Source organism: Phocoena sinus, chromosome 19, assembly GCF_008692025.1.
Source record: "Phocoena sinus isolate mPhoSin1 chromosome 19, mPhoSin1.pri, whole genome shotgun sequence".
Taxonomy (NCBI): Eukaryota; Metazoa; Chordata; class Mammalia; order Artiodactyla; family Phocoenidae; genus Phocoena; species Phocoena sinus.
This window is the reverse complement of record NC_045781.1, coordinates 9239005-9266309: the sequence shown is the minus strand read 5'-3', so window position 1 is coordinate 9266309 and position 27305 is coordinate 9239005. Positions and strand designations below refer to the sequence as shown.

The 27305-nt window shown below is 52.1% G+C and overlaps 3 protein-coding genes across 6 annotated transcripts; 2 read left to right on the top strand and 1 right to left on the bottom strand.

The window, feature by feature from the left end:
• Positions 1-1235: 1235 nt before the first annotated feature.
• On the top strand, positions 1236-9588 carry GIPR (gastric inhibitory polypeptide receptor). The gene is made up of 13 exons (XM_032613407.1): positions 1236-1307; positions 1645-1744; positions 2230-2337; positions 2838-2941; positions 3627-3730; positions 3916-4060; positions 4819-4978; positions 5187-5247; positions 5567-5636; positions 5762-5850; positions 5943-6081; positions 7942-7983; positions 8077-9588. The coding sequence occupies exons 1-13, from the start codon at positions 1236-1238 to the stop codon at positions 8281-8283; spliced, it is 1401 nt and encodes a 466-aa protein (XP_032469298.1). The 3' UTR covers positions 8284-9588.
• Positions 9589-11761: 2173 nt separating this feature from the next.
• On the bottom strand, positions 11762-17194 carry SNRPD2 (small nuclear ribonucleoprotein D2 polypeptide). Of its 2 annotated transcripts, XM_032614795.1 has the most exons (3): positions 17099-17194; positions 15207-15386; positions 11762-12027 (listed from the first exon to the last, which is right to left on the bottom strand). In XM_032614795.1, coding segments are annotated over exons 1-3 (357 nt in total). In that variant the 5' UTR covers positions 17101-17194; the 3' UTR covers positions 11762-11852. The 2 variants fall into 2 exon arrangements, with proteins under 2 accessions (XP_032470686.1, XP_032470685.1); XM_032614794.1 differs by having other exon boundaries at positions 15207-17141.
• A 606-nt stretch (positions 17195-17800) lies between these two features.
• On the top strand, positions 17801-26522 carry QPCTL (glutaminyl-peptide cyclotransferase like). 3 transcript variants are annotated; one of them, XM_032612455.1, is made up of 8 exons: positions 17890-18140; positions 18639-18782; positions 19546-19827; positions 21362-21514; positions 21615-21714; positions 22208-22324; positions 25954-26026; positions 26182-26522. In XM_032612455.1, the coding sequence occupies exons 1-8, from the start codon at positions 17931-17933 to the stop codon at positions 26192-26194; spliced, it is 1092 nt and encodes a 363-aa protein (XP_032468346.1). In that variant the 5' UTR covers positions 17890-17930; the 3' UTR covers positions 26195-26522. The 3 variants fall into 3 exon arrangements, with proteins under 3 accessions (XP_032468345.1, XP_032468346.1, XP_032468344.1); XM_032612454.1 differs by lacking the exons at positions 25954-26026; positions 26182-26522 and adding an exon at positions 23885-24592 and having other exon boundaries at positions 17801-18140; XM_032612453.1 differs by having other exon boundaries at positions 24406-26522.
• Positions 26523-27305: the final 783 nt, after the last annotated feature.

Below are 27305 nucleotides of genomic sequence, written 5' to 3'. Positions count from 1 at the left end.
TCACACGCAACTGGCCCCCTGTGCTGGGTCTCTGCCCCAAGCTCCCCCTTCCTGTTCCTTGGCCCGCCCTGGCCCCGCCCCCTCCCACCACCCCAGGCTGTCACCTCTTCCAGAGCCCAGGCGAGGCAGTGGAGGCAGCAGCGTCAGAAGCAAGTGATCGAGAGGAGGGCTGGGGACAGGTGAGGACTCCCCCCATCCCAGTCCGTTCCCCCTGCCACACGTCCCCCTCAAGTCTCTGGGCCCCTCTTTCTGCATTTCTTAGCCTGTGCTTTTGTCCCTCCGCCCCTCTGTGCCCACAGTCTATATCCTCCTTCTGTCTGTCTCTCAGCATCTCTGTCTCCACGTCTCACAATCTCTGTTCAGCCTCTCGATAGCTCTGTATCTCTGCTTCTTTCTCCCATTCTCTGTATCTCTCTCCACGTCTCTATCTCCTCTTTGTCTCCTAGCCCACATTTTTGTCTCTGTCTTCCTCTGCCTTTTGGTTTCTGGTCTCTTGCTGTGTGTCTCATCCTGTCTGTCTCTGTGTCTCTCAGTCTCTATATTTGTCTCATGTCTCTGTGACTCTGTGTCTTTCTGGGGCTCCAACCGAGATCCTCCTTGCTTTCCCCTTTCCCTACATGGTGCCGGCTGTGGGGTGTTGGGGGTTAGACCGATTTCCAGGCATCTGGACCCCTGCAGACCTAAGAGGGTCTGATGCCTCTCTGGTCCCTAGGAGAGGATTGTCCCGCTGACTCTGGGTTTTATCCACAGTAGGGAAAGTTTGATATGGTCGGGTTCCTATCCGCGATTTGAAAACCCTTTGGGAGAGTGGGAACTTCAACAGTCATTTCAAGCTCCGTGCCCTCCTCTCCAAGGTGGTCCCCAGGTTCCCCGGAGTCTCTAGGTCTATACTCCGGGTGACACTGGCGCTTTTGCCCAGCGGGGCTCTAAGGCAACCGCACTCTCAGCAAATATTCCCCTTCTACCGCCGCTGCCCCAGAAACAGCCGGGAGCGGGCCCGGGAGTCAGGTGTTGGATCTCGGTCTCCGCCCACTCCTCACCACTCCCGCCCCCCGCCCCAAATCACCACTCTTGGGGGAGGGGGGCGCTGCCTCCGGGTACCTGAATCCCTCTGCGTGGTGGCGCTGGGGCTGGGGAAGGGGGGCGGCGGCTCCTGATTCTGCCCTCGGACCCCCAGAGCCGGCTGCCCTTGCGTGACCGGACCCTTCGCCCCCCCATGCCCTGCCTCTCACACGATGCCGAGCTGTCCACCCTGGTGGCTGCTACTGCTGCTCTCGCTGTGGGAGCCGCTGCTCCGGAGGGCGGAGGTGAGAACCCCAGGAGCCAAGGAGCTCAAGGCTTGGAGGGATGTCTGGGGCCGGCTTTTAAGGCTTATCCCACTGGGAAGATTGTTTTAAGACCTCGCCGCCTCCTTCCTGTAAATTTCCTGAAGGTTTTCAGTTCCCCACAGCAACTCCCCTGGTGGTTTCTAGGCACCCCTCAAGACTTAGAAGAGGTTTCTAAACCACCCAAGACTCCTGAGCAAAACAGGACAGCCCCTCCAAGTCCCTCTAGGGTGTTTCTGGCCCTCAGGAACCACGCTGCCTGGGAGCAGGGGTCAGCGCGGGGCGGGATTGGGGGGTCCACCCTTCTCTCTTTTTGTAGGCAGGCTCTGAGGGGCAGACGGCGGGAGAGCTGTACCAGCGTTGGGAACGGTACCGCAGGGAGTGCCAGGCGACACTAGAGGCTGCGGCGCCCCCAGCAGGTGTTACTGGGGTGGAGATCTGGGAGCAAGAGAAGGTCTGGGGCTGAGAGGGGTGGGCTTGAGGCCGGCCTAGGACTGATCCGCGGGGCCTGAGAGAAGTCTGTGTTAAATGTGGGCGGCGTGGGAGTGGCCTGAGATGAATCTTGAAAAGGAAGGTTGAAAAGGGAGGGGTCTTGGGCGAGGCCTATACTAGGTGGGTGGGACCTAAAGTGGACCGCGAAGAGGGAGTTTGGGGTGGAGCCTAGGAAGGGCCTTAAAGAGTGGGAAGCATCTGCGGCGGGAACTTGCTTGGTGGCAGGAGCCCAGAGCAGGGTTCGGAAGGTGGGCGGGGCCTTGGGGTCTGGTGGGAGGAGCTGTGACGGAGCAGGGACCCGACCACTCCAGGTGGGCGGGGCTGGGGCAGGGCTTGTGTGTGGAAGGCGGAGAAGCATTGGGCGAGAGGTACAGAAGGTCCACCCGACATCTGGCCCCCACGCCCGCCCCAGGCCTCGCCTGTAACGGGTCCTTTGATATGTACGTCTGCTGGGACCACACTGCACCCAATGCCACTGCCCGTGCGTCCTGCCCCTGGTACCTGCCCTGGAACCGCCATGGTGAGCTGCCTCGTGGACACCGGGCCCTCCCCTGACACAAACAGCTCTCTTTTAACCCTGGCCCCAGACACCACTGCCCCGCAGCAATCCTGCTCCTCTTTCCGGCTGGGTGTCTCCTTCTGTCTGTCCACCCCTGGCTGGGTCACCGCATAATGCCCCTTCTCTGTCTCTGTATCTCTCTGAGGACCACCAGGTTCTTATTTTCTCTCCTTTTCATGAGTCTGTTTCTGCACATCTTGGTCTTCCTTGCCTAACTAGCTGTGTGACCTAGGGTAGTTTATTTAATTTCTTACGTCTCACTTTCCTCGTTTGTAAAATGATGTTTATGATAGTACCAAGTTCACAGCCTTGTTATGAATATTAAATTAATTGATACGTGTAAAATGCTACACAAGGGTTTATCATCATCATGTCACTGGATCTCTCTCTGCCTTCGTCTCACAATTTGTCTTTCTGCCTCCATCTCTGTGCCTCTGATCCCCTCCCTTGTTTCCCCACAGTGGCTGCAGGCTTTGTCCTCCGCCATTGTGGCAGTGATGGCCAATGGGGACCTTGGAGAGACCATTCTCAGTGTGAGAACCCAGAGAAGAATGGGGTTTTTCAGGTAAGAAGAGGTGAGGGATTCAGGGTAGGATGTCCAGACATAGGCAGAAAGCAGCCTCAGACAGAGCCTCAAACCCCTGGTACTGTTCAGGACTCTAGGTTCCAAGTGATAGAAATTCAGCTCCTTGTTTGAAGGAGAAAGAAAAAGAAATATATTGGCTTCTGTGATTGAAAAGTATAAGGCTACAGCTTCAGGCACAGCTGGATCTGGGTGCTAAAATGATGTGGTTGGGAATCTCACCATATTGTTCCTCTGTTTTTCTGTATGATGGTGTCCTCTTTTCTGTGGAGTGGAAAAGGTGGCTCTCACTGGCACCAGGCTCACATTCCACCTACCAAGCAACAATGTAGGAAGATTGAGTTTTTTTCTCAATAGCTCTAACTTTATGTCCCAGGACTGACTGTCATTGGCCTGATTTGGGTCATATAACTGCCCTCCACTAATCGTTGTGTGTGTGTGTGTGTGTGTGTGTGGTGTAGTGTTAGATAGAATGCTTTGATTGGCTGGTCACATGCCCAGACTTGGAGTTGAGGGGCGGAGTGCCCCACTCAGACAATGGTAGGTGGATCCCCAAAGGAACACTGGGGTGTGGGGTAGGAACAAAGAGCAGATATCTCTCCAGCACCTTTATGGCCCTAGGGGAAGAACTGAGCTCTATTTCTGTGTCTTCTTGCCCCACCCCCAGGACCAAAGGCTCAGCTTGGAGCGGCTGCAGGTTGTGTACACCGTGGGCTACTCCCTATCCCTTGCCACACTGCTGCTCGCCTTGCTCATCTTGAGTTTCTTCAGGTGGGACCCCCAGCCCTGAGTGGAGGAAGCAGAGACTGGGCTTCAGTTTTCCCAGTAAGATGGGGTAGTCAGGCTCCACCGGCAACAAGCATTTAATGGTGGTTCTGTGGGAAGGGCTGGGGGGTAGTTTAAGGGACTCTGTGTGGCCAAGGCCAGGTCCTCAGACTGCCTTCCAAATCCCCCAGGCGGCTGCGCTGCACTCGCAACTACATCCACATCAACCTGTTCATTTCTTTCATGCTGCGGGCAGCAGCCATCCTCACCCGAGACCGTCTGCTTCCTCCACCTGGCCCCTACCCTGGGGGTCAGGCTCCTATCCCGTGGAACCGGGTGAGCACCGTCTCTCTCTTTCTCAAATTGGGATTCTCTCTCCTCTGGTGAGGCCAGAGGGTTCCCATTCCATTTACTACCTCCTACCCTATCGACAGTTAATCTCTCTTGACCCTTCCAACACAATTGGAGAGGGACCCTCCCAACTCGGCCTCCCCCATCATTGAACTCTCCCACCCCATCACCTCCTCTATTGGAATTTTCCATTCCCGTTCTCTCAGTATCTCACCCATCGCTGGACTTTCGCACCAATGAGAGAATCCCCTGCTAGAGGTGAGACGGTGGCAGGATGGGAGAAACTAACTAGTGGGGGGATTTGGTAGATACCAATTTGTTCCTGAGAGACAAGGTGGGAGAGACTAAAGTCTAGGGACAGGGGGGAGGAAACCTATTAAGTTGGGCCATACCAATTGTTAAAAAGCCAAGGGGTGGGAGAGTCCATATGCTGGCGGGACATGAGAGAAAACTTTTGAGAGGTGGAGTAGTTGAGTGGAATTCTTAGAAGGAGATGGGGTGGGAGAGGCCATATTTGGGGGGATCTGGGGGGAACTCTGATAGCAAGATGTAAGATACCAATTGTTAAAGAGGTTAGAGTGGGAGAGTTCATATAGGGAAAGAGAATAGGGCGAAAGAAACCAAAACGACATCATCCTTTGGTGATATAGAATGAGAGGAGAATATTTGATGTCAAGAGACGACAAGAGATGGGGGTGGAGAGGGCCCTGACTGCCCCCTTCTCTTGTCTGGCCACCCCCTAGGCCCTAGCTGCCTGTCGCACGGCCCAGATCTTGACCCAGTACTGCGTGGGTGCCAACTACACGTGGCTGCTGGTGGAGGGCATCTACCTGCACAGCCTCCTGGTGCTTGTGGGAGGCTCCGAGGAGGGCCACTTCCGCTGCTACATGCTCCTCGGCTGGGGTGAGCCCCGACCCTGTCCCCTGCCCAGCCCAGTGCGCCTCCCCTCTCCCCAGCTACCCTGCTGGTCTACCTCAGGGGGTCTCCTCTCCTCTCTAGGCTTCTGCCTCCCCTTCCCGGCGGGGGAATTCCTCGGGTCTTGGGCCTGGCGGGGCCCGTGCGCGCTCTGACAGCTGCGGCGGGGTGGGGGGCGGGGGTTGGGTCTGCACAGGGGCCCCCGCACTTTTCGTCATTCCTTGGGTGATCGTCAGGTACCTGTACGAGAATACGCAGTAAGTCGTGGGTCTGGGGCGGGGCTTGGGAGGTGGGCGGAGCTTTGAGGGACGCGGGAGGGGTACGATGGAAACGTGGGGAAGTTCTAGTTGCACCTAGGGACCTGGGTGGGTTCTGAAGGAACAGATTGCTTAGAAAGTTGGGTTCCAGGACTACGGGAAGGGGAGGGATGAGGGCTGGGCCTAAATAGTAGCGGGCGGGGCTTTAAGGAAATGTGGGTGTGGCGTTAAGGAAGGTGGGCGGGGCCTGGGGAGTTAAAGCGCTTAATTCGGAGAGCCTAAGGTTTTCTGTCCCTTAGCTCTACTCCCCCTCCTCCAGGTGCTGGGAGCGGAACGATATCAAGGGCATTTGGTGGATTATAAGGACCCCTATCCTGCTAACCATCTTGGTACGGCCGGCCCCACCTCTTTCAGGCTGGTCTCAGCGATTTCCTGTCCTGGGAAGCCGGGGCGGTGGGGGGTAGGCCTGAGAGGTGGGAACTGGCTCAGTCTCTCTCTCTCTCTCCCCCCGCAGATTAATTTTCTCATCTTTATCCGCATCCTTGGCATCCTCGCGTCAAAGCTGAGGACGCAACAGATGCGCTGCCCAGACTACCGACTGAGGTGAAGGAGGGCGGTGGGGACGGAGGGGAAGGTGGCTGGGTGCAAGATGGGGGACCCGGGGCCGTGGGACCACTGCCACCCTCTACCCCCAGGCTGGCTCGCTCCACGCTGACGCTGGTGCCCCTGCTGGGCGTCCACGAGGTGGTGTTTGCTCCCGTGACTGAGGAACAGGCCCGGGGTGCCCTACGCTTGGCCAAGCTCAGCTTTGAGATCTTCCTCAGTTCTTTCCAGGTGCTTAAGCAGGGTGCAGGAGCTACACCCTTTGACTTGGGGCCCTCCTACTCAGAGGGGCACGAGGGTTACAATAATCCTCTGGCGCAGCCACAGAATGGGGTGTGAAGATGGGATTTTGTTCATTCATTCTACACAAAATACTGAGCTAGCGCCGTCCCCAGGCCGGGGAAGCAGCAGAGAGGAGACAGGAGACCAGGCAGCCCCAGCAGTACTGCCTCCCGGTTAAGATAGAGGGCTTTGAGGCCAGCCAGGGCTGGGGCCAAATTTGGGTTGTCACTCCCAGCTCTGTGGCCTTCACCTCAGGGCCAGGGCAAGGGTGAGGCATCTGAAGTACCTAAAGCGCAAATTTTAAGGAAGTGCTCCCTGAAGTTGAAGGCCCACCCTGCCCGTGCTTGCCCTACCCTAGCCTCCACCCTGCTTTTTACTTTGTTGGGCCTCAGTTTTCTCATCTCTAAAGTGGGGACAATACTTGTCTCATTTCATAAGGCTGTTCATTCATTACATTCAGCAAAACTTTATTGAACACTTACTATGTACCAAGCACCCTTCCAGGCTTACTTTGGGGATACAGCCAAGAACCAAATGGTGCCTGCCCTCTAGTGAGAGAGACAGATGCTAAAGATACTATATAAGTAAAATATACAGAATGTCAGATGGTGAGACATGCCTAAAGGAGGGGGGAAGAAAGCAAGAAAACAGAGATGAGGAGCCAACAAAGAAGGATGGGGTTATAGGGGGTCAGGGAAGGCCTCGCTGAAAAGACACTGGAGCAGAGACCCAAAGATGAGGGAACAAGCCAGGAAGATATTTGGGAAAAATGTTCCAGAAAGAGAAATGCGAAGTGCAAGATCCCTGAGGTGGGAGAGAGTACCTGTCATGATGGAAGAAGGTCAGCATGCCTCAGCAGGGGGAGCCAGTGAGAGCAAGCGGGGGGGGGGGGTGGGGGGGGGGGGGTGGGGGGGGGTGGGGGGGGTGGGGAAGGAGGACAGAGGTGAGATACCTGGGCAGATCCTTGAGCCAAACGAGGACTTTGGCTTTTCCTCTGAGTGAGGTGGGAGCCAAGAGAGCAGAGGGACGTGATCAGAGTTAGATATTAAAAGGATCATGGAAAAAAAAAAAAAAAAAAAGGATCATGGAAAGTGATAAGAAATATCTTAATAATTACACATAAAATAATTGTCTTGCATTAATATATCAATTACTTTCTTAATTATAAATATACTTTATATTTATTTAAATTTATATTTAAAATATGTATAAATTTATATAAATATAAAACTAATTCTTTATTAAAGTTTATAAATAGGGAATTCCATGGCGGTCCAGTAGTTAGGACTCCGTGCCTTCACTGATGAGGGCCTGGGTTCGATCCCTGGTTGGGGAACTAAGATCCCACAAGCCGCACAGTGTGGCTAAATAAATAAAATCATGTAGTAAGTTATGATAAAATTCAGAAAAAGGTTTAACTATGTGCCACGCACTACGGCTTCTTGCATATTAATAATACCTCAATTCTCACGACCACCACTGTATTATTACTCCATTTTCCAGATAAAGAAACTGAGTCACAGAGGGGTTAGGCAGCTTACCCAAGTGGGGAAGAAAGTGGGGAAGCGGTGATCACATCCAAGCAGGCTACCTCCGGGGTCACTTGTTCTTAACCTCCAGCCCTGACTGCTCAGCAAACTGGCGAGGGCAAGGGGGGATTCGGGAGCCAGGGAGAAGGTGACTGCAATAGTGTAGGGCCAAGGTGGCGGCAGGCGAGGTGGTTTGGGGCCTGGAAGGGGTCAGAGCTCATTAAGGGGTGTTTATAACCCTGCCCCTGCCCCCAATTTAACACCGCACCTCCTCTGGCAGGGTTTTCTGGTCAGCGTCCTCTACTGCTTCATCAACAAGGAGGTAGGGAGAGCCCCGGCCCGCCGCCCACGCCCTCTGCTGGCCGCGCAGGGAATGGCGCGCCCCGCGCCGCCTCTGAGCGCTGTCCCGTTGCAGGTGCAGTCGGAGATCCGGCGGGGCTGGCACCGCTGCCGCCTGCGCCACAGACTCGGCGAAGAGCCGTGCCAACCCCCCGAGCGCGCCTTCCGGACCCTGCCCTCGGGTTCCGGCCCTGGCCAGGTCGCCGCCGGCCGCGCTCTGTGCTCGAGGACACTCCCAGGTCCTGCGGGTGAGGCCAGCCATGTCTTAGAAAGTTACTGCTAGGCTGCGGGATTCTTGGGTCCATTCACTTAGCACGTATTTATTGAGCGCTTGCTGTGTACCAGGCCTGGTGTGGAGAGCGCTGGGGAAATGGGGCGGCGCGGGGGCGGGGGCGGAGGGGAAGGAACAGAAGACAAGGTCCCTATTCTCCTAGAAATCACAACTGAGTGGGGAAACAGACCGTGAGGATAAACCAAGTTACATATACGCTGCGGAACGGCTTATAAAGAAAAGTTAGAAGGGGACCTAGTGTGGTCTGGGGCATCTCTGAGGAAGTGACATTTAAGCCATGCCTGAAAGAGGTGAGGGAGACACCTTTGGAAAGAATTCGCGGTGAGATTCTAGGCAGAAGGAAGCACATCTGCGAAGGCCCTGGGGCGGGAAGGAGCTTGGCGGTGTCTGAGGAACAGAAAGGAGGCCTGTGTGTCTGGAGTGGGGTGAGTCAGAGCCAACGGAGAGAGAAGTGGGAGGGGGCAGAAGAGTGGGAATTTTATTTCAGGTGCACTGAAGGTTCTTTGGAGCGGCTCCTAATGGAGTGGGCTAAGTTTTTTAAACAGATCTCTCTGTCTGCCCTCTGGGGCAACAGATTATTAGGGGCAAGGGTGGCAGCTGGGAGCCCAAGGAGGAGGCTAATGCAGGTGGGAGGTGATGTTGGCTGGACCAGGGTGGTGGCCACATAGGGTGTGAAACAGTTAGATTCTAGAGCTGTTTTAAAGGTAGAACTGAGAGGATTTGCCAAGGAAGGAGAGAAGCCAGGGAAGACTTCTCGTTTGGGGCTGGAGAGAGGAAAGAGGGAGATGGGGTTCAGGGTGGGGAGAACCAATAGTGCTCTTTGGACATGTTAAGCTGGGAATAAGGGTCTGGAGCTCACAGGAGAGGTCAGAGTGAGAGACAGAAATGTGAGTGGCACTGGGGTCCAGAGAGGAGGATTCTGTGCGTAGATATCAACATGGGCAATTCAGGGCAGGTGTCAGAGCTGAAACCTACATCCAGGGAGGCCAAGACCACTGCTAGCTGGAGAGTGTGGACACACATGCATACCCTTCTTGGTGGCTCCTGGGAACTAGGAGAATTAGGAAGAAAGCCAGCAGTCTCACTGTGGCTGGACCACCTGTACACATGCAAGACCCTCACTCCTAAATCCCTCCCCCACATAGACACACACTTAGATTCAGTTGGTACCTGGGTGTTGTCCAATTCTTTTCCTTGGGGTCCCCAGCTCCCTGGACAGATATGGCCCATGGTCGCTGAACTCAGAGTCCTTTCAAGCATGTGGTCCTGCTGGGCCCCTCTTGTGGGTTCTGGGAAGGTGGGGGCCTAGGGCTGGGCCCTTGTAAATAAAGCATGAGAAACAGTTGTTTTTTGTGGGGGTGGGGGGTGGGAAAATCTTCTTGGCCAGGCCATAAGGGAAACGACAGAGGCGGGCTGTGTGGCCAGATGCCGGTGGTGGCCTTGCACCCTCTGGAGAGCAGTACTGCTCAACTTCAGCCACGTGTTGCCAAGAGATCATGGACACCATGCTGCCACCATCCTCCATGCCTAAGAGAACGTTCCCAGCTGGGAACGTTCATGTGATCTCCTGTTATTTAAACTATTTACAATGTGTATGATTAAAAATTGTGTGTGTGCCAAACATTTTCTGAGAGCTGCTTCTCCAGAAAGGTAGTGTAGGAATAATAAAGCTGCAGGAACCAGCCTAGTTCAAATCTTAGTTTTCGGCTACTGATTAGCTGTGTGACTTGGGGAAAATTCCTAACCTCTCTGTGCCTAAGTTTCACTTCTGGAAAATGGGAATAATGATGGTACCAACATCCTAGGGTTGCCTGAGATTCCAATGAGTAACTCTTAGGATACTGCCTGGTGCGTGGAGCACACTTGGCCAGTGTGCCTAGTGCTTTTCCTGCAACCTGTTTTCACTTTCACTCACCGTAACGGAAGAGGGGATTAGAGACCATTTGGGCAGTGGGTTGGGTAAAGAGATGAGGAAATTCAGATTGATGCCAGGCAGGGGTGTCCTAGGCTAGAATCTTTGCTGCCAGCCTGCAAGGCAGGGAAAGGAATTCCTATTTCCCGGGGAGAACAGGAGGGATGTGGGGCAGGGATTCGAACTGTGACCCCGGGGCTTGTGCTGTCCCAGCTCCTGCACAAGAACCAAATCCTGGCGGTAAGTTTCTTGTGGCAGCATCATTCCCCACACTGTTATGGCTCCATCCTGCTCCCCAATAGTCATGAGGGCCTGGCTCCCTGGGTTTGAACTTGGCTCCATTGTCTCCTGAGCGATCCTGGGCAAGTCACTTACCTTCTCTGGGCCTCGGCTGTCTCATCTGTAAAATGGGGTGCCTCTAGCATCTATCTCCCAGATGGTTGTTCAAATTAGATGTGAACCACTCAGTAAACATGAGCCTTTATTACCTCACAGCCATTGCCTTGCATGTGTCAGGCCTTCTCCTGCTGCAGGGTCCTCAGCTCTGTCGCTAACGGGATCATGGCTGCGCCTTCCACAGCTCAGTGTGTCAGACAACTCATTCGACCCTGACCTCAGACTTGCGAACTGCACCAGCCTGGCACTTGGCCTTATCTGGAGAACACAGATAAAGATGCAGAGACAGAACACAGAGAGAGCTGGGGTGGGGGGGTGGGGCGGGGCGGAGCATGATGTGTGTGCGTCAGAGCAAGACAGGGATTTCTCTTAATCCACCCACAATAAGTTAGGTCCCCCTTTCCCACCTCTATCTCCCTACATTTGTCAGAGAATTTCTCTCTAGGGTAGTTAAGCTGTGATTTGAGAGCAGCAGAGTTCAGGGGCTAGGCCACAGGCTCAGGAGCAGGGTGGGTTTGAACGGTGGCATCACCACTTCCTGGCTGGAAACCCCTGGGGAGGTGCCATCACCTCTTTGTGCCCCAGTCCCCGCCTCCGGAATTGGAAGTAATAAATCACAGTGCCTGCTCAGAGTTGTTAGGAAGTGTGAACAGCCCAGAGTGTAGGGCCTGGCAACCGCACAGGTCAGGTGTCAGCTACAAATGCTGTTGGTATTGAGTACTAACTGCTTTAACTGCAGCTCTTTCTCCTGTCAGTGAGGGCAGCTTGGGGGCTCTTCTGGGCACGGCTGTGTCCCCGGCATTGCAACACAGGGCTGGGCACAGAGTAGGCACTTGGGGGAATGTCTGACTGAACAAATGGGAAAAAAAAAAAAAGACTGAAAGAAATTTTGAGTGAGACCGACTTACTGAGAGGTGGGGAGAAGGAAGAGAAAGAGAAAGTGATGAGAAGCTAGAACAAATTAAAGCACAAAAGGCAGCAAAAGCTCCCTCTGCCCAACCAATTCACTTCACAGAAGGGGAAAGTCAGGCCTGGAAGGGGCAGAGACCAGGGCTCTTCACCTGCTCAGAGAGGTCCCAATCCCCGTGCTTGGCCCCATGCCCGGCTGTCCCCCTCCTGGGTCTGCCCCACTCTCTAGGCCCTGTGAACAGACAGAGGCCACTAGAAAAAACACATGACTTTATTATTCCCAGCACAAAGGGCAGGTCTTTGCAAAACGAGGGGGTAAGTTCTGACGGCAGGGAGGAGGCCCCTACTTGCCGGCGATGAGCGGGTTCCGCAGGACCACAATGACCGAGTCCCCGCGCAGGAACATTTTTGAGATGTAGCGGTCCTTGTTGACTGGCTTGGACTTCTTCTTGCCCTTGCCACTCTTGGGGACTTCGGTCCACATCTCCTTCACGTTCTCCAGCACCATGTTGCAGTGCCTGGTGGGCAGAAGGAGGCATCAGGAATGAGAGGGAGCCTCCTGACCCCCTCCTCTGTGCAGCACTGCCTCTTCCTCCATCAGCGTGGCATGGGGGAAGGTGCAGGCCCGGGACCAGGATGGCTGGGGCTCCAAGGCCACCTCTGCAAGTTCTCAGCTTGAAGCTTGGGCAGGAGGGTTTCCTCCTCTCTATAATGGAGACATTCATGGTGCCTACCTCCTAGGGCTGTTGTGAAGATTAAATGCATCAATACAGTATTCTTGTTAAGTACTTAGAACAGGGCCTGGCACAGGATAAAGGCAAATGAAATGGTGCTGCTTGTGCTTTTTAACTCCGAGTACTCCTGGTGGCATAAGCAAAGGTACAATTTCTCTTTGGAGAACCAGAGGTCCCTGGGGCCTGAGGCCGGTACATGACGCCTCCACTCCAGTCCTGCTTTCTGTCCCTGTCCTCAGGGTGCTGGGTGGGCACGTGTGACGACAGTATAGATTAGCTCAGTCAACAAACGTTTGCAATGAATACAACAATGAATAAAAGAGATAATATCCCTGCCCTCATGGGGTCTGCAGTCTAGTGAGGGGTGAAGAACACTAAATAAGTAAACAAAGACACCTGTAATATACTGTCAGGTGGTAGCAAGTGCTATGAAGAAAAATGAAAGCAAGGTAAAGGGATAGGAGGATACAGGGAAATATTACCAAGCATAAGAAAGATGAGGGGGCTTCCCTGGTGGCACAGTGGTTAAGAATCCACCTGCCAATGCAGGGGACACGGGTTCGGGCCATGGTCCGGGAAGATCCCACATGTCGCGGAGCAACTAAGCCTGGGCGCCACAACTACTGAAGCCTCCGCGCCTAGAGCCCACGCTCCGCAACAAGAGAAGGCACTGCAGTGAGAAGCCCACGCAGCGCAATGCAGAGTAGCAACAAAGACCCAATGCAGCCAAAAATAATAAATAATAAGTAAATTTATTTAAAAAAAAGAAAGACGAGGAAGCTCGTGAGGAGCACATGAGGAAGCTCTGTGCCTTGCTATGTAGTAGCCTCCAGGAGATACTGCTGAGTGAAAAAGGCAAGGGAGGGAACAGGATGCATGGAAAGCAACCTTTTGTACATTCCACCACCTGGTTGTGCAATACTAAATCCCTGAAATACACCTAAAGACTGGTGGCAGTGGGGTGACCTAGGTAGACTGGAGAAAAACCAGATGGAAACTTTTCATTGGACTGTTATTACTGTTTTGGAAATCATGTGAATATATTACCAATTCAGAGAAAATAAGTTAAAAAAAGGAAGTAGCATACCAATATGGGAACATTTCCAAGGTATATTGTTAAGTGAAAAAACCAAGGTCTAAAACAGCATGGCATGCCATTAGTAGTGACTTAAAAATAAATAAAAAGCACCCTCCTGTATCTACATGTATGATGTTCTGTGCAAGTAATCCTCCTGGAGGAGACCGGAGAAATTAGCCATGATGGGTCCCCGGGGAGGGCAACTGGTGCATAGACAGGGAAGACTTGCTCTTCATTGGGTGCCTTTTGTATTTTTCAAATTTTGCATCTATCGCTCACTCAAGAAAGTAACATAATTAAGTAAATAAAGTGGTTAAGAATACCCTAGCTAACTTGCAGTGATGTCCTCAGACCACTGATTTGTGTGAAAAAACAAGATGCAACAGAGCACACGAATGATTCTACCTTAAAAACAATATTATGACAGATCAATTATGCCTCAATAAAGCTGTTAACTACCACCACAAGGGAGTCTCTCGGTGAATCAAACATGGCAGGACACATACTAGGGTGGTAGGCTGGGTAGGGAGAGGGATGAGAGGATGATATGGGGGCACAGGAGGAAGCTAGGGGAAAAGGAAAGAGTCACCTTAAAAAATTATATATATATATACATATATATATATCCATCACCTTGAGCACTTACCATATAGGCACTCACCAGGCCCCTTTAAGCACTTTCTAAGCATTAACCCATCAATCCTCCCTGCATCTCACCCCCAAGGAGGTAAACACTGACTGGTTTACTAGTTCTCTCCAGCTTCTAGAGCAGGAAACTGAGCATAGTGGGATGAAGTGACTCACCCAAGGTCACGGAGTCTGGAAGTGGCAGAGCCTGTGTTCGAATCCAGACCTATCTGCCTCCTGTACCTGGCACTTCCTGTTGTTCTCATTCTCATTTTATTCAAGGGGAAACTAAGGCTGAGTGAAAGACTTGTTCATGGTCACATAAAAGCTAGTGGCAAAAGCATTCCAGGAGTAAGTTGCATCACACCACTGTGAGGAAAGCACTTCCCAAATGCTAACTAAAGGCTGCAGGTCATATGTTTACTGAGCATTTATTATGTGTTAGGTACTGAGCCAAGTGCTCTTCATACATAATATCATTTAAGCCTCACAACTGTTCTGAGGGATATTATTATGATGCATATTTCACAGATAAGAAAACTGAGGCCCAGAGAGGAAAAATCATTTGCTGCTCCCTATGGCTGAAACACTCAGACCCTAGCTTGCACCTTCATTTTATTCATACCTGTCCACCGTTGCGTCTTCCTTTGAGGCCTCCCATGTTATCTACCTAAGACAGCACCTCCTTCCCGGTACTTCAAACTCTTACCTGGCTTTACTTTTCTGCATAGAATTTATCATCACTTGTCTTTATGACAATATTTACATGTTTGCTGTCGGCTTCCCTGCCTACAGCATAAGCTCCCTGAGTATAGCAACCATGTTTGTTTCCATCATTGCTGTATCTCTGGAGCCTAAAAGAGTACCTGACCCAGGTGGACGCTCTCATTATGCAATAACTGCAAAAAAACTGATTAAGAGCTCTGGGTGCCAAATGCCTGACTTCTAATGACTTACTACGCTTCACATATATTAAGTGATTGAATCTTTGCAACCACCATGATTACTGCCACTGTACGGACAAGATAAAGTCACTTGCCATAGGTCACATGGCTGTTAAGAGGCAGAGCTGGGACATGAATCCAGGAAGACTGGCTCCCAAGTACATGACCATAACCACTGTGCTTCACAGCTGGAGGGACAACGATAGACCACCACATCTTGAGGTCCTGAGATGCTTCTGCCCTGGGCTTCGGACTGGAGCTGGGACTGCTTCTCCAGGCCTGGAAAGAACATCTCCCCAGACCCAGGCGTTTACCTGTCAAAGGCCTTCACACGGCCCAGGAGCTTCTTGTTGTTGCGGCAGTTGATGAGCACTTGCGTGTTGTTCTTGACCGACTGGGTGAGCACGGAGAGTGGCCCTGTGTTAAACTCCTCCTCCTCCCGCTTCTGCAGCTCCTCTGGGGTCATCTCACTCTTGGGCTTGTTGAGGAGGCTCCTAAGTGGGCAAGTATGGAACCCATAGGTGAGAGGGCCCAGAGCCGGAGCCTGGGTGCTCATGGCCTCTGGCTTGGTGTCTCCCTCACACACCCACCCTCCTGCTCGGTCCTCTCTCGGCATCACCACTTGGATACTTAACAGACATTTCCACCCTTCAAGTCCTAGGCTGAACTCCAGATCCCCCAATACCCCCAACTTATACTATACTATCCACAGCCTTCCTCATCTCCATCAATGGCAACTCCATCCTTCTAGTTCTTTAAGCAAAAACTCTTAATGTCAACTTGACTCTTCTTTCCTTCTCCCACATCCTATATTCAATCTGTCAGCAAATCCTGTCATCTGCCGCTAAAATATATCGGAATCTGTCCATTTCTTACCATGGCTTAAACCTCCATCATCTCTCTCCTACTGGTCTCACTGGCTCCATCCACACTCCCCAACAGTTTGCTCTCCACAAAGCAGTCTCGGGGATGGTGCCAAGACTCAAGTCATATATCATCTCACTCTTCAAAACCCTCTCATGGGCTTCCCTGGTGGCACAGTGGTTAAGAATCGCCTGCCAATGCAGGGGACACGGGTTCGAGCCCTGGTCTGGGAAGATCCCACATGCAGTGGAACTAAGCCTGTGCGCCACAACTACTGAGCCGGCGCTCTAGAGCCCGCGAGCCGCAACTATTGAGCACGCGCTCTAGAGCCAGCGAGCCACAACTACTGAAGCCCGCACGCCTAGAGCCCGTGCTCCGCAACAAGAGAAGCCACCGCAATGAGAAGCCCGCGCACCACAACGAAGAGTAGCCCTCGCTCGCCACAACTAGAGAAAAGCCCGCGCGCAGCAACGAAGACCCAACGCAGACAAAAATAAATAAATAAAAATAGATACATTTATATTAAAAAATAGATATTAGGCAAACTTTCTTCTTGAGTCCCTGCATTTGCTTTTCCCTCTGCCTGGATACCTCCCCAGATATCTCTGTAGTACACTCTCTCACTTTCTTCAGGTTTTTGCTCAAGTGTTGCCTCCTTTATGTGTCCTGTCTCTCAAAAGTAGCGTTCCACATTGTTTCACCCTGCTCTACTGTTTCTTTATTCATAGTCCCGGTCACCTAACACACCACATACTTTACCTGTTTATTACCATTACGTTTACTGCCTGCCTCTTCCCATCCCATAAGATGCAGAAGGGGATTTTCTTCCTTGGGGGAGTGGGGTAATTTACTGATAGAGCCTATGTGTCTAAAGCAGCCTGATATAGGAGCACTCAATAAATAATTGTTGAATGAATACGTAAGGAAAATCATTCCCGTAACTCGTTATCCGTAAAAATCGAGAATGTAGTTGGAAAGCCAACCGTCTCCAGCTCAAATTATCCGTATAAACCCCTTATCTAAGATCGTTTTTCCTACAAGTCCGTACTCCCCTCTTCCAGGTTCTTTATTCGTAAAAGCGCTTCCCCTTAAAATTCATTTCAGTAAGATTCATTATTTGGGAAAGCCCAGCCCGTTATCAGATAAAGCTGTCCCTCCTCCCGAAGTCAGAATCCGTCAAAGGCCCCACGTCCGTTCTCAAACGCATCAGTAGAAAAGTACGCCACTTTACCCCTAAAATGTTTGCCTCCGCCCCCGGCTCTGCCCATCCCCTTCCACCGGTAAGTGGCCAAATATACACCCTCAACCCCACTCCCGCCACCTACGCCTAGCCCGGCCTCACATGTTGCCGATGGTGGTGGCCGCACTCTCAAGTCACTACCGTCTCCGCGTTGCCTCAGCCTTCCACAGAGAGCGCAACAGAGGCGGGACTTCCGCTTCCTGCGGCCCACTTCCGTGGGCGCCTGCGCAAACCCAACCAGTGGGTGGGGGCGTGGCCAGTTGCCATAGCGATTTCCACCAGCCCTTCGCGGCTTTGGGATAAAAGCTTCACATGGTGATTCCCGGCCATTCAGGACAGTACGGGGCGGATATTCACGATAGTGGAGAGGAAAAGAAAGCGGGACTGATTCAAACCATTTTGTTGTAGAACCGCACAGGTTGATAGAAGGAAAGGACAAGCTATTTCCACATGCCCGCCCACCCTGCCTTTGGGGGAGCGGCCTCCGCGAAGCCAATCCGCTCCTCGCTTCCGGGATGGACACCTCCCCTTTTCCTTCGGAGACCGTTCCTTTAAGTGTCTATTGATCTTTTGACTAGGGGTAACCAATCCTTTGCCTACATCCGGGAGGGGCGTGGACCTGCGCCCGGCAGGTCGAATGTTTTCCATGATCAAACGATTCTCATTGGCTTCCCCTCCTCCGCTGAGGCGGTGCCTACCTCTTTCGCGCTCCCTTTTGGGTTGTGCAACCCTCAGGGGAACCAACCCCCAAAGCTCCGGGGAGACAGGGAGGCGTGTCCTCAGAAAGAAAGTCCAATTGGCTTTACGGTCCGCGGAAGTGTGGGATGGTGCAGCCGCTCTTGTTGCTCATTGGTCCCGTGATTCCACGGGGTGGGACTTGGCTGGGCCTAAACTCTATCCGCTGTCCCAGACCGGTTTTCAGGGCAAAGCTGCCATGCGTTCCGGGGGCCGCGGGCGGCCCCGGCTACGGCTCGGGGAACGCGGCCTTTTGGAGCCACCCTCACCGCCCAAGCGCCGCCTGCTACCTCGGGCGCAGCTGTTGCCTCTGCTGCTGCTGGCGCTGGCGGTGGCCTCGGTGTTATACACCAGTTGGAGCGGCTGGCACCGCCAGTCTGAGGAGCTGCCGCTAGGCCGGGAGCTGCGGGTGAGGCCGGGAGGGGACGCGGGCACTGCGGGGGCCCTTATTCCCCGCCTCCCCTTCGCCGAGGTTTCAGGTTGACGTGACTTTATCTTTATCGGATTGCCCTAGCCGCAGGTGCCGCCGTCTCCGTCTTTAGAGCACATGCCTCTTTCCAACGGAATGAGGCTTCGAGCTTGTTCTGTAATAGCGGTTACCCCGTAAGAGGAAGGGTCTGGAGGAGTAACACTGGGAGTTCTGGGTTCTAATCCTAAAGTCATTTATTTGGAAGAGTCCCTTACTCTCGCTGGGCCTCGATTTCCCCCATCAAGATGGGGGTGGGCTGGGCCGGATGGGCTTGGGGGTACTTTCCCGAGTCTAGGATTTATCCTAGAAACCTCCGATGCTGGAGGCTGCGATTAGGAAGAGGAACTGGGGCTTCTTAGGGACGACAGTTCCCAGGGTAGGGTTGGAATGAGTGTTGCTTTCACGCTCTGCTCTTCTCTTCCCCACCTCCTTCCCAAGGGCCCGTCGATCGGAAGTCTCCCCGAAGCCGGTGTGCGGAGGGTGGTGGGGCAACTGGACCCTCACCGTCTCTGGAACAATTATCTGCGCCCCCTGCTGGTTGTGCGGACCCCCGGCAGCCCCGGCAATCTCCAAGTCAGAAAGGTAAGGGGCCCCACCTCCAACCCCTGACCCCGCAGCCCACCAAGGAAATAGGTATTCTGCCCAAGTGGCAGAGCTAGGGCTCTGGCTGGGCGTAATCTGACTCTAGAGTCCTATCCTGCTAACCACCAGACCATTGCCCTCTTTACTGCCCCCACCAAAATCTTACTATAGGCTAAGCATCAGCAACAGCCGGATAAGGTGGGCACCAATCTGATCTTCATTGTGTAGATGGGGAAACTGAGGCGCAGAATAGTTAGGCATTTTGCCCAAATCCCACAGCTAATGAATGATATACCTAGGGTTTCAACCCAAATGGGTTGGCTCCAGAGCCGGTGTGGTAACATCTCTACATTGCCTCTCAGAAAGTATTGAGAGTCATTTGAACACTGCCTGAGTTCAAATCCACATCAGCCACTTGGAGTGTGACCTTAAACTAGTTTCTTAACTTCTCTGTGCCTCAATTGCCTCATCTGCAGAATGGAACCATTGACAGTCCCCACTCCACAGGGTTCCTAGAACAAGGGCTTGGCACAGAGTGAGTGCTATGGAAGGATGAGCTGTGATTAGTCTTGGCATCAAGAGACAGGGTCACTCCACGCCTGGCACTTAGTAGGTACTCAGCAGAAGTGTATCAAGGGAACGATTAAACTAAAGTGAGATTTGTGAGTCAACCTGACTGCTCGGCATGGTTCAGGTCACATGGCCCTTCTTCCGACCTTCTCCCCAGTCCCCACCCACTCTCCCACCTCTCTCTTGCCACTAGTTCCTGGAGGCCACACTGCGGACCCTGACAGCAGGCTGGCATGTAGAACTGGACCCCTTCACAGCCTCGACACCCCTGGGGCCACTGCACTTCAGCAACGTGGTGGCCACGCTGGACCCGAGGGCTGCCCGTCACCTCACCCTTGCCTGCCATTACGACTCGAAGCTCTTCCCACCTGGGTCAGCCCCCTTTGTGGGGGCCACGGATTCGGCTGTGCCTTGCGCCCTCCTACTGGAGCTGGCCCAGGCCCTGGACCTGGAGCTGGCTAAAGCCAAGGAGCAGGTGAGGAGCCGGGGTAGGGTGGGGGTGGGTGGGTGGGGACTGCCTCTGCCTTGGTCCATACCAACACCATCCCGTGCTTGGTCTTGTCTTCCTCCGCTCCACAACACAGCCACAGGGTCTTTCCATTTCCTGAATGTCAGATCCTGTCCCTTCTCTCCCACAGCTCTCACCTTGTTCCACAAGTAAGCCAGAGCCCTTCTCTTAGCCGAGGTGTGCCCTCTCACCTCTCTGGTCTCCCCTCCCACCTCTCACCCCTCACTCACTCCACTCTAGCCTCCCACCTCCTCTGTGTACCTCAAGGCACACAATTCACTCCCACCCCAGGCATTTGCACTTGCTCTTTGCTCTGCCTAGAATGTGATTTTCTCGGATATATTCCTGGCTGGCTGCCACCCTTCATTCAGATGTCCACTTTGATGTCGCCTCCTCAAAGAGACCTTCCCAGCCACCCTAAAATAGCTCCCTGTCACTCTCCCATGCCTCATGGTGCTTTATGTTGATTTGTTTATGTTTCCCCAACTAGAATAAGCTCCAGATAGCCAGGCCCTTGGCTGCGTTTATTTCCTGCTGTATCCTCTGGGCTGAGAATATTGCCTGGCATAAAGTAGGATGTCAATAAAAATGTATGGAGGGACTTCCCTGGTGGTCCAGTGGTTAGGACTCTGCGCTTCCAATGCAGGGGCATGGGTTCGATCCCTGGTCGGGGAACTAAGAGCCCACATGCTAAAACAACAACAACAAAAAGATAAAAACATCAACCCTGTGGGAAAAAATTCTTTTAAAAATGTATGGAATGAATGAACGGAAATACAGATCTCCTCACGCTCCTCCCCTGCTCAGATCCCTTCCATGGCTCAAACCCCAGTGGCCCTGTAACAAAGCCCAAGCTCCCTGGCCCTTGCTGACCCCTTGGGTCTCTACTCAAACCTCTTTGGCACCTTCTTTGGCCCCAGTTCTGATTCATGTTGCTTCCTCACCGGGGAACACTCTTCCCTCTGCTCCATCTTACCAGGCCAGCTCCTACTCAGCCTCAGTGCAAACATCCCTTTCCGATAGACCTGACATGTTCCCTAGGCCAGATCAGGACGCTGTTGTTCTTGGAAGCATTTGCCCGACTGCATTTCATCGTTTGTATAATTGTTTATTTGTGGGTCTGTCTCTTTTGCTACATGAACTTGAGGAATAACAATTACAATCAGTGCTAATCCTTGTTTAGTTACTATGTGCCAGGCACTGTCCTAGGACCTGGGTTCGAATCCTACCCTATGATGAGGACTGGTATTAACCCCATTTCTACATAAGGAAGCCGGTGCTTTGAGAACTTAGTAACTTACCCACGACTGCTTGGCTACTGAGCAGCCCAGCCAGGATTTGAACGCAGGCAGTCTGGCTCCAAGTCTGTACTCTTGGCCACCGTGCTCTTCGAGCGAGGAGACTTAGTTTGCCCTCGTCAGCTGTGCAAGCAGGCAGGAAATGTGTGTGCACTGAGGCTGAGGGCTGGCACTGCGCTGGCCCTGACCACTGGCCCTCACAGGCAGCCCCAGTGACCTTGCAGCTGCTCTTCTTGGACGGTGAAGAGGCACTGAAGGAGTGGGGACCCAAGGACTCGCTTTACGGCTCCCGGCACCTGGCCCAGCTCATGGAGTCTGCACCCCACGGCCCCAGCTTCACCAGGATCCAGGCTATTGTAAGACCAGGCCCCACTGGGTTCCGGTGAGGTGGGAAGCGGGTGACACGAGGCTGGCAGCATCCCGCCTGGCCTCTCCAGTCCTGGCCTCTCTCCCTAGGATCTCTTTATGCTTCTTGATCTCCTGGGAGCCCCCAACCCGACCTTCTACAGTCACTTTCCTCGCACAGCCCGCTGGTTCCATCGGCTGAGGAGCATCGGTAAGGAGGCAGGCACCCACCTGGGATGCTGGAGGGAGGCCAGGCACCTGTCCTCTAAGGGGTCATCCAGCCTTCCCTCTACCTCCCTAGTCTCTCTCTAAAGCACTAGGACAGAAACACAAAAAGACCCCACAGCAGTCAAATGAAGTGATTACAAACGGGGGCTCTGGGGTCAGATAGCCCTGGGTTCAAATTCTGGCTCTCTTTCTTACCAGCTGTGTGAGCTTGGGCAAGTGGCTTCCTCTCTCTGAGCCTCAATTTCCTATCTGTAAAATGGGCATGATGGTAATAATAGGGGTATCTACCTCTTTAGACTCAGAGGGATTGAGACTGGGAACATCATCGGCCTGCGGTAAGGGGTAACTAACATTCATCCTTGTTGGGACGATCAGAGCTTCGCCCCCAGACCCCCTGCCCTCCTCTGATTTGTGAGCAGGGGAACCTTTGACCGTTGAGGGGCTGACCCTTGCTCTCTAATCCCCACCGCCTCCAGAGAAGCGCCTGCACCGTCTGAACCTACTGCAGTCTCATCCTTGGGAAGTGATGTACTTCCAGCCCGGGGAGCCCCCTGGCTCTGTGGAAGACGACCACATCCCCTTCCTCCGCCGAGGTACTTGCTGTGGGGAGGAGTGGTGGGCAGGGGTCCCAGGGAGCCACAGATACGACCTGGCCCTGGCCCCTTCCCAGATTAGGGAAGGTGGCAAACTGCTTAACCTCTTTGTGCCTTGATTTCCTCATCTGTAAGGATGGGGATGATAACAGCCCCCATCTCAGAGTTGTTGAGGGGATTGAATGGAAAGACCTTGGACCAGTGCCTGGCACTAGCGAGTGTTCAAGAAATGTTAGCTATTACTAGTTGTGCCTCAGTGATTGCAGTTTCTTCTAGATCTTGCCTCTCAAGCCCTTGGCCACCCAGCATAATCACCTGAGCTTCGAAAAATGCCCAGTCACATTTCAGGCCTACTGAACCACAATCTGGGGCCTCTACATTATTTTTACAAAACTCCCAGGTGATTCTGATGCACAGCCAGGGTTGACGACATCTGGTAGAGGGGTTCAAAACATAGGTTTTAGAATTGGATAGGTCTGGGTTCTACGATCTGCAACTTACCATTGGTTGACCTAAGGCAAATTACTGAGCCTCTCTGTGGCCCCATTTCTTCTGGAAAAGGAAGAGATAGATACATACAAACACAGACGTATGTATGTATTCTTTTTTTTCTTCATATGGCAGTTTTAATTTTTTGAGGAACCTTCATACTGTTTTCCATAGTGGCTACACCAGATTTATGTTATGTGTTCTTAATCACAGGGTTGGGAGGATTAGATGAGATTAGATATATAAAATGCCTTCTTACACGGTGCTTGGCATATACAGTAAGTGCTAAAAACGGCTTTTTAAATTTTTATTCTATAATTTACTCATTCAACAAATATGCATTTCTTACAATGCCTTTATTGATTCATTCACTGAATACTTCCCAAGGCAGGTACTGAGCCAGCTGTCAGGGATACAGTGACGGGCCATAATCCACCTGGCTCCCGTCTAGCGGGGGGACAGATATTTACCAAATCTGGACAAAGAGTGAAACACTCTGAGGACAGGAACCCAATGCAGTGCAAGGGTTAGGAGCACACACTCTGGAGACATGTGGCCTGGGTTCAAATTCTGACTGTGCTCTTTACTAGAGGCGAGACCTTAGGCAAGTCACTCTGCCTGCCTCTGTGTCTCAGTGTCCACATCTGTAAAACAGGGGTATTATAGTACACCTTACATGATTATTGTAAGGATAAAATTGTGTGTGTTTATGGCCTTAGACTTGGGCCTGGAATAGAACATAAATGTTAACTATCAGTAAAGAAGAGAAAAAGAGCCTAATAATGTACACCCGGCGAGGAAGGTCAAAGACCTCCTTCCCTTCTTCTGTCTTTCCATAATCCGTTAAGTTTTGAGTTTTTCTAATTTGCGTTATGAAAATAATACACTGGATGTATTTTTAAAACGGACATGTACCCTCACACACTGAAAATCATTGTTCAGAATTCTTCAAGTGCCACAACAGAGTGTCTTCTGCTGCGGGGGACAAGGCAAGGTTCCCCAGACGTGGGCCTGGGCTCCTGGGTCAGTTGGGGGCCATGCACAAGCCTGAGCCTCCTCTCTGTCCTGCAGGGGTCCCCGTGCTCCACCTCATCTCCACACCCTTCCCCTCTGTCTGGCACACGTCCGATGACTCTGAGGCCAACCTGCACCCACCCACGGTACACAACCTGAGCCGCATCCTGGCCGTGTTCCTGGCTGAATACCTGGGGCTATAGCCTGCCTGGCGGACTCTGAGGGAGAAGCACCCAGCAGCAGATGTGACGAGGGCACCTGGAGCCGAGGAGCTCGGGCCAGGCCTGCTTGCGGTGTGCTGGCTTGTCCTTTTTTAACACCTTTGGCTCTGCTTGTGCTCTGACTGGAAGACCCTCTTTCTTTATCTCAAGCTGCCACTCTTCAAAGACATGGAAGAGACAGACCACTGTGGTGTGAGAGCCAAAGGAATAAGAGCTTGGCCGCTGCCCTGAGGGAAACACTTGGGCTGCAGGGCTGCAGAGGCCAAATGCCATTCTCCATTTTAGTCAGCAAACGGCATCTGGACCAGCAGTACCCCTGACCAAATGAATTCTCTGTGGCTTATGTTTTTGTGGCAGTTCCTTCTCCAGAATGGCAGCCTTGCTACCGCATCAGTCCAAACCCAACTCCCACATGGATGTGCCATGGGGAGCCCACAGAAGATGTGCTCGTAAGCAGGGAACAGAGGAGATTGAAGCCAGTACTTGGGAACTCCAGATTCTGCCAGATCCAATGGCCAATAAACCAGTGTTTCTGCAAAATATATCCTGTAGAACTAGCATACATAGGTGTTGCATGAAAAGGGGGACCAAAGTGGGGTGAGACAACATTAAATGAGTTTCTTCATTTGCACAATGTGAATTTTCAAGAGAGAGAATGCAACGTTTCCCCAAAGTATTTCACCACGGAACCCCCTTATTGGGAAGCACCTCACAGAACCATGGTACCTCAGAAGATACTTTGGGAAACACTGGGTTTTGACAGTTTGAGTGTACTTGTGGTAGAAATGGGTCAGCTAGTTACACCAAACCATCCTTTCCCTTTCGGCTGTGGGTACAGGAGTGGGAGATGGTGTGTGTAACTGCAAACTCTAGTGATGACCCAAGAGATTATTTCCCAGCCCTAATTTTCAGACCCAACTGGGGTGCTTATTTAAAAATGCGGGGAATTCCCTGGCGGTCCAGTGGTTAGGCCTCGGCACTCTCACTGCTGGGGCCCGGGTTCAACCCCTGGTCAGGGAACTAAGATCCTGCAAGCTGCGCAGTGAGGCAAATAAATAGATAAATAAATAAATATAATGCAGACTCCCAGGTCCCACCTACTGAATCAGAACTTCAGAGAGGGGCTGGGACTCTGTAACAAGCACCTGAGGAAGTCTCGTGATCAGCAAAACTTTGGGACACGCTGTCTTTAAGGATTCAAGTTTGGTTCATTCACAGCTCCCTAGCAAACCTAAAGGGCACCCAGACAGGAAGTCCCTTGTTGGGCTCTGTACCTGCTGATTTCGTGACTTTGATGGATACCTGGTAGGCCACAGGGATGCCAGGCCAGGATGCAGGGTTAGAGAGTGAAGGTGAACAGCAGCCTCGCAAGCCAACTCAAGGCTGGCGAAGACTCGAGAGAACACGGGCTGAAGGACAACTGCGGTTCTCGTTTTGCAAATGAGGTGGCCAGGGCTGAGAATTACAAACCAGTTATTAACAGAGCCCAGATTCTCACCCACAGCTGTGCTCCTATCCCCATGTCCTACCTCCTTTCCAAAAATCACCTGTGCTGGACCAACAGATTGTTGGTCAAAAGTAGCTCCTCCTGAGGCTTTTAACTGGCTGCAAGTCTGAGTGAGGTTTGGGTGGTGGGGACTAACAGCCTCTTAGAGGTGGAATTGGCGGAAGTTGAGTTCAGAAAGGAAATTGACAGATATCAACAGCCAGGGTGGCAGGAGGGTCTCAAATCACAAAGTTAGTTCCTGTTTGTTCATTTCTTGTGTGGCAGGCATGGTGCCAAGCACTCAAAAGTGCAGCACGTCCCCTTAGCCTCACAGCCATCCCAGAAGCAGCTGAAACCATCACCTCTGTTAGGGGAAGCAGTGTGTTCAGTGACGTCCTTGGCCCCTTGCCTCCCTGCAGGTCATCGTGCTGAGTGTACTACACGCCAGGTTCTGGGCAAGGCGCCTGGGCACACTTTCCACTTGAATCCAGGGTAAGCTCCCATCTGTCCCCCAAACTTAGGCTCCCCCAGCTTCACACTATGAAGAGGCCATGAGGTGTCTTTGGTGAGCACAACTGTTGAACATTCTAGACGCAACAGCTCACATGTCAGTCTTTTGAGGAACTGTCAGTATTCTCATTTTTCAGATTAAGAAACTGAGCTTCAGAGAAATCAATTGCTGAAGATCACAGCTGGACACTTTCACTGCATGTGTCTAGGTATTCATTTCTTTTTATTTATCCTGCCTATGACTCACTGGGCATACCGGTCTTTTTACCAGTCTGGAATCTGCAATCATCGTGTCCTTAAATATTATCATTGCACCATTCTCTCTTCTGATTCTAGAACGCCAGTTAAATGCGTTAGACTTTCTCACTCTAGCCTCCATAACCTTGCTTCCTATTTTCTTTCTTTTTTTGGTCTCTGTGCTACTTCAGACCTAGCTTTAGTTCAATAAATCTTTTTAAAAATTTATTTATTTATTTTATTTTTGGCTGCGTTGGGTCTTCGTTACTGCGTGCGGGCTTTCTCTAGTTGCAGCAAGCGAGGGCTACTCTTCGTTGCGGTGCACGGGCTTCTCATTGCAGTGGCTTCTCTCGTCGCAGAGCACGGGCTCTAGGCGCGCAGGCTTCAGGAGTTGTGGCACGCGGGCTCTAGAGCGCAGGCTCAGTAGCTGGCACAGGCTTAGTTTCTCCATGGCATGTGGGATCTTCCCAGATCAGGGCTTGAACCCATGTCCCCTGCGTTGGCAGGCAAAGGATTCTTAACCACTGCACCACCAGGAAAGTCCCTCCCCCAGCATCTAAAACATCTTCTCTGCAGTGTTCTGGGTCAGACTTACCTGAGCTTGTAGTTCGGTGGGATCCCACCTCCTATTAGATTCACCTTGGACAGGCTTTGACCTTGACTTCTGCCTGCTTGTCCCAGTAAGGCTACAAATAGGAAATCCAAGTTTGTTCACATCAGCAAATACCCTCAGAGCAAAAGTGGCTTCAGGGCCCCATGGGCCTTTCCCTTAAATTTTTGGCTTAGTATATCCTTAACTGTATTTTATTGAATATTTGATGCTTTTCATATTTTTTTTACTTCTGGTTTTCAGCAGGAGAGTCCAAATAATCTGGCCTTCCTGCTATAGGAAACCAAAAATCCCACAAAACCAAGCCAAGATTCAAACCCAGGTTTCTTTGATTCTAAAATCTAAGTATTAAATAACTGCTATGATATAGCCTAGTCTCTGGAAATTTTGATTCCTTGATAAGAATGTCAGAGA

What these genes read in the sequence shown, in the direction of transcription:
- GIPR (XM_032613407.1), top strand. Translation starts at nt 1,236, where the DNA reads ATGCCGAGCTGTCCACCCTGGTGGCTGCTACTGCTGCTCTCGCTGTGG. An exon ending in GGCTGCGGCGCCCCCAGCAG is followed by an intron (nt 1,745 to 2,229) that starts GTGTTACTGGGG and finishes CGCCCGCCCCAG; the next exon opens with GCCTCGCCTGTAACGGGTCC. An exon ending in CTCCTATCCCGTGGAACCGG is followed by an intron (nt 4,061 to 4,818) that starts GTGAGCACCGTC and finishes GCCACCCCCTAG; the next exon opens with GCCCTAGCTGCCTGTCGCAC.
- SNRPD2 (XM_032614794.1), bottom strand. Translation starts at nt 15,508, where the DNA reads ATGCCGAGAGAGGACCGAGCAGGAGGGTGGGTGTGTGAGGGAGACACC. An exon ending in CGTGTGAAGGCCTTTGACAG is followed by an intron (nt 12,028 to 15,206) that starts GTAAACGCCTGG and finishes TCTGCCCACCAG; the next exon opens with GCACTGCAACATGGTGCTGG.
- QPCTL (XM_032612453.1), top strand. Translation starts at nt 17,931, where the DNA reads ATGCGTTCCGGGGGCCGCGGGCGGCCCCGGCTACGGCTCGGGGAACGC. An exon ending in GCAATCTCCAAGTCAGAAAG is followed by an intron (nt 18,783 to 19,545) that starts GTAAGGGGCCCC and finishes TCTTGCCACTAG; the next exon opens with TTCCTGGAGGCCACACTGCG. An exon ending in CCATCGGCTGAGGAGCATCG is followed by an intron (nt 21,715 to 22,207) that starts GTAAGGAGGCAG and finishes CACCGCCTCCAG; the next exon opens with AGAAGCGCCTGCACCGTCTG.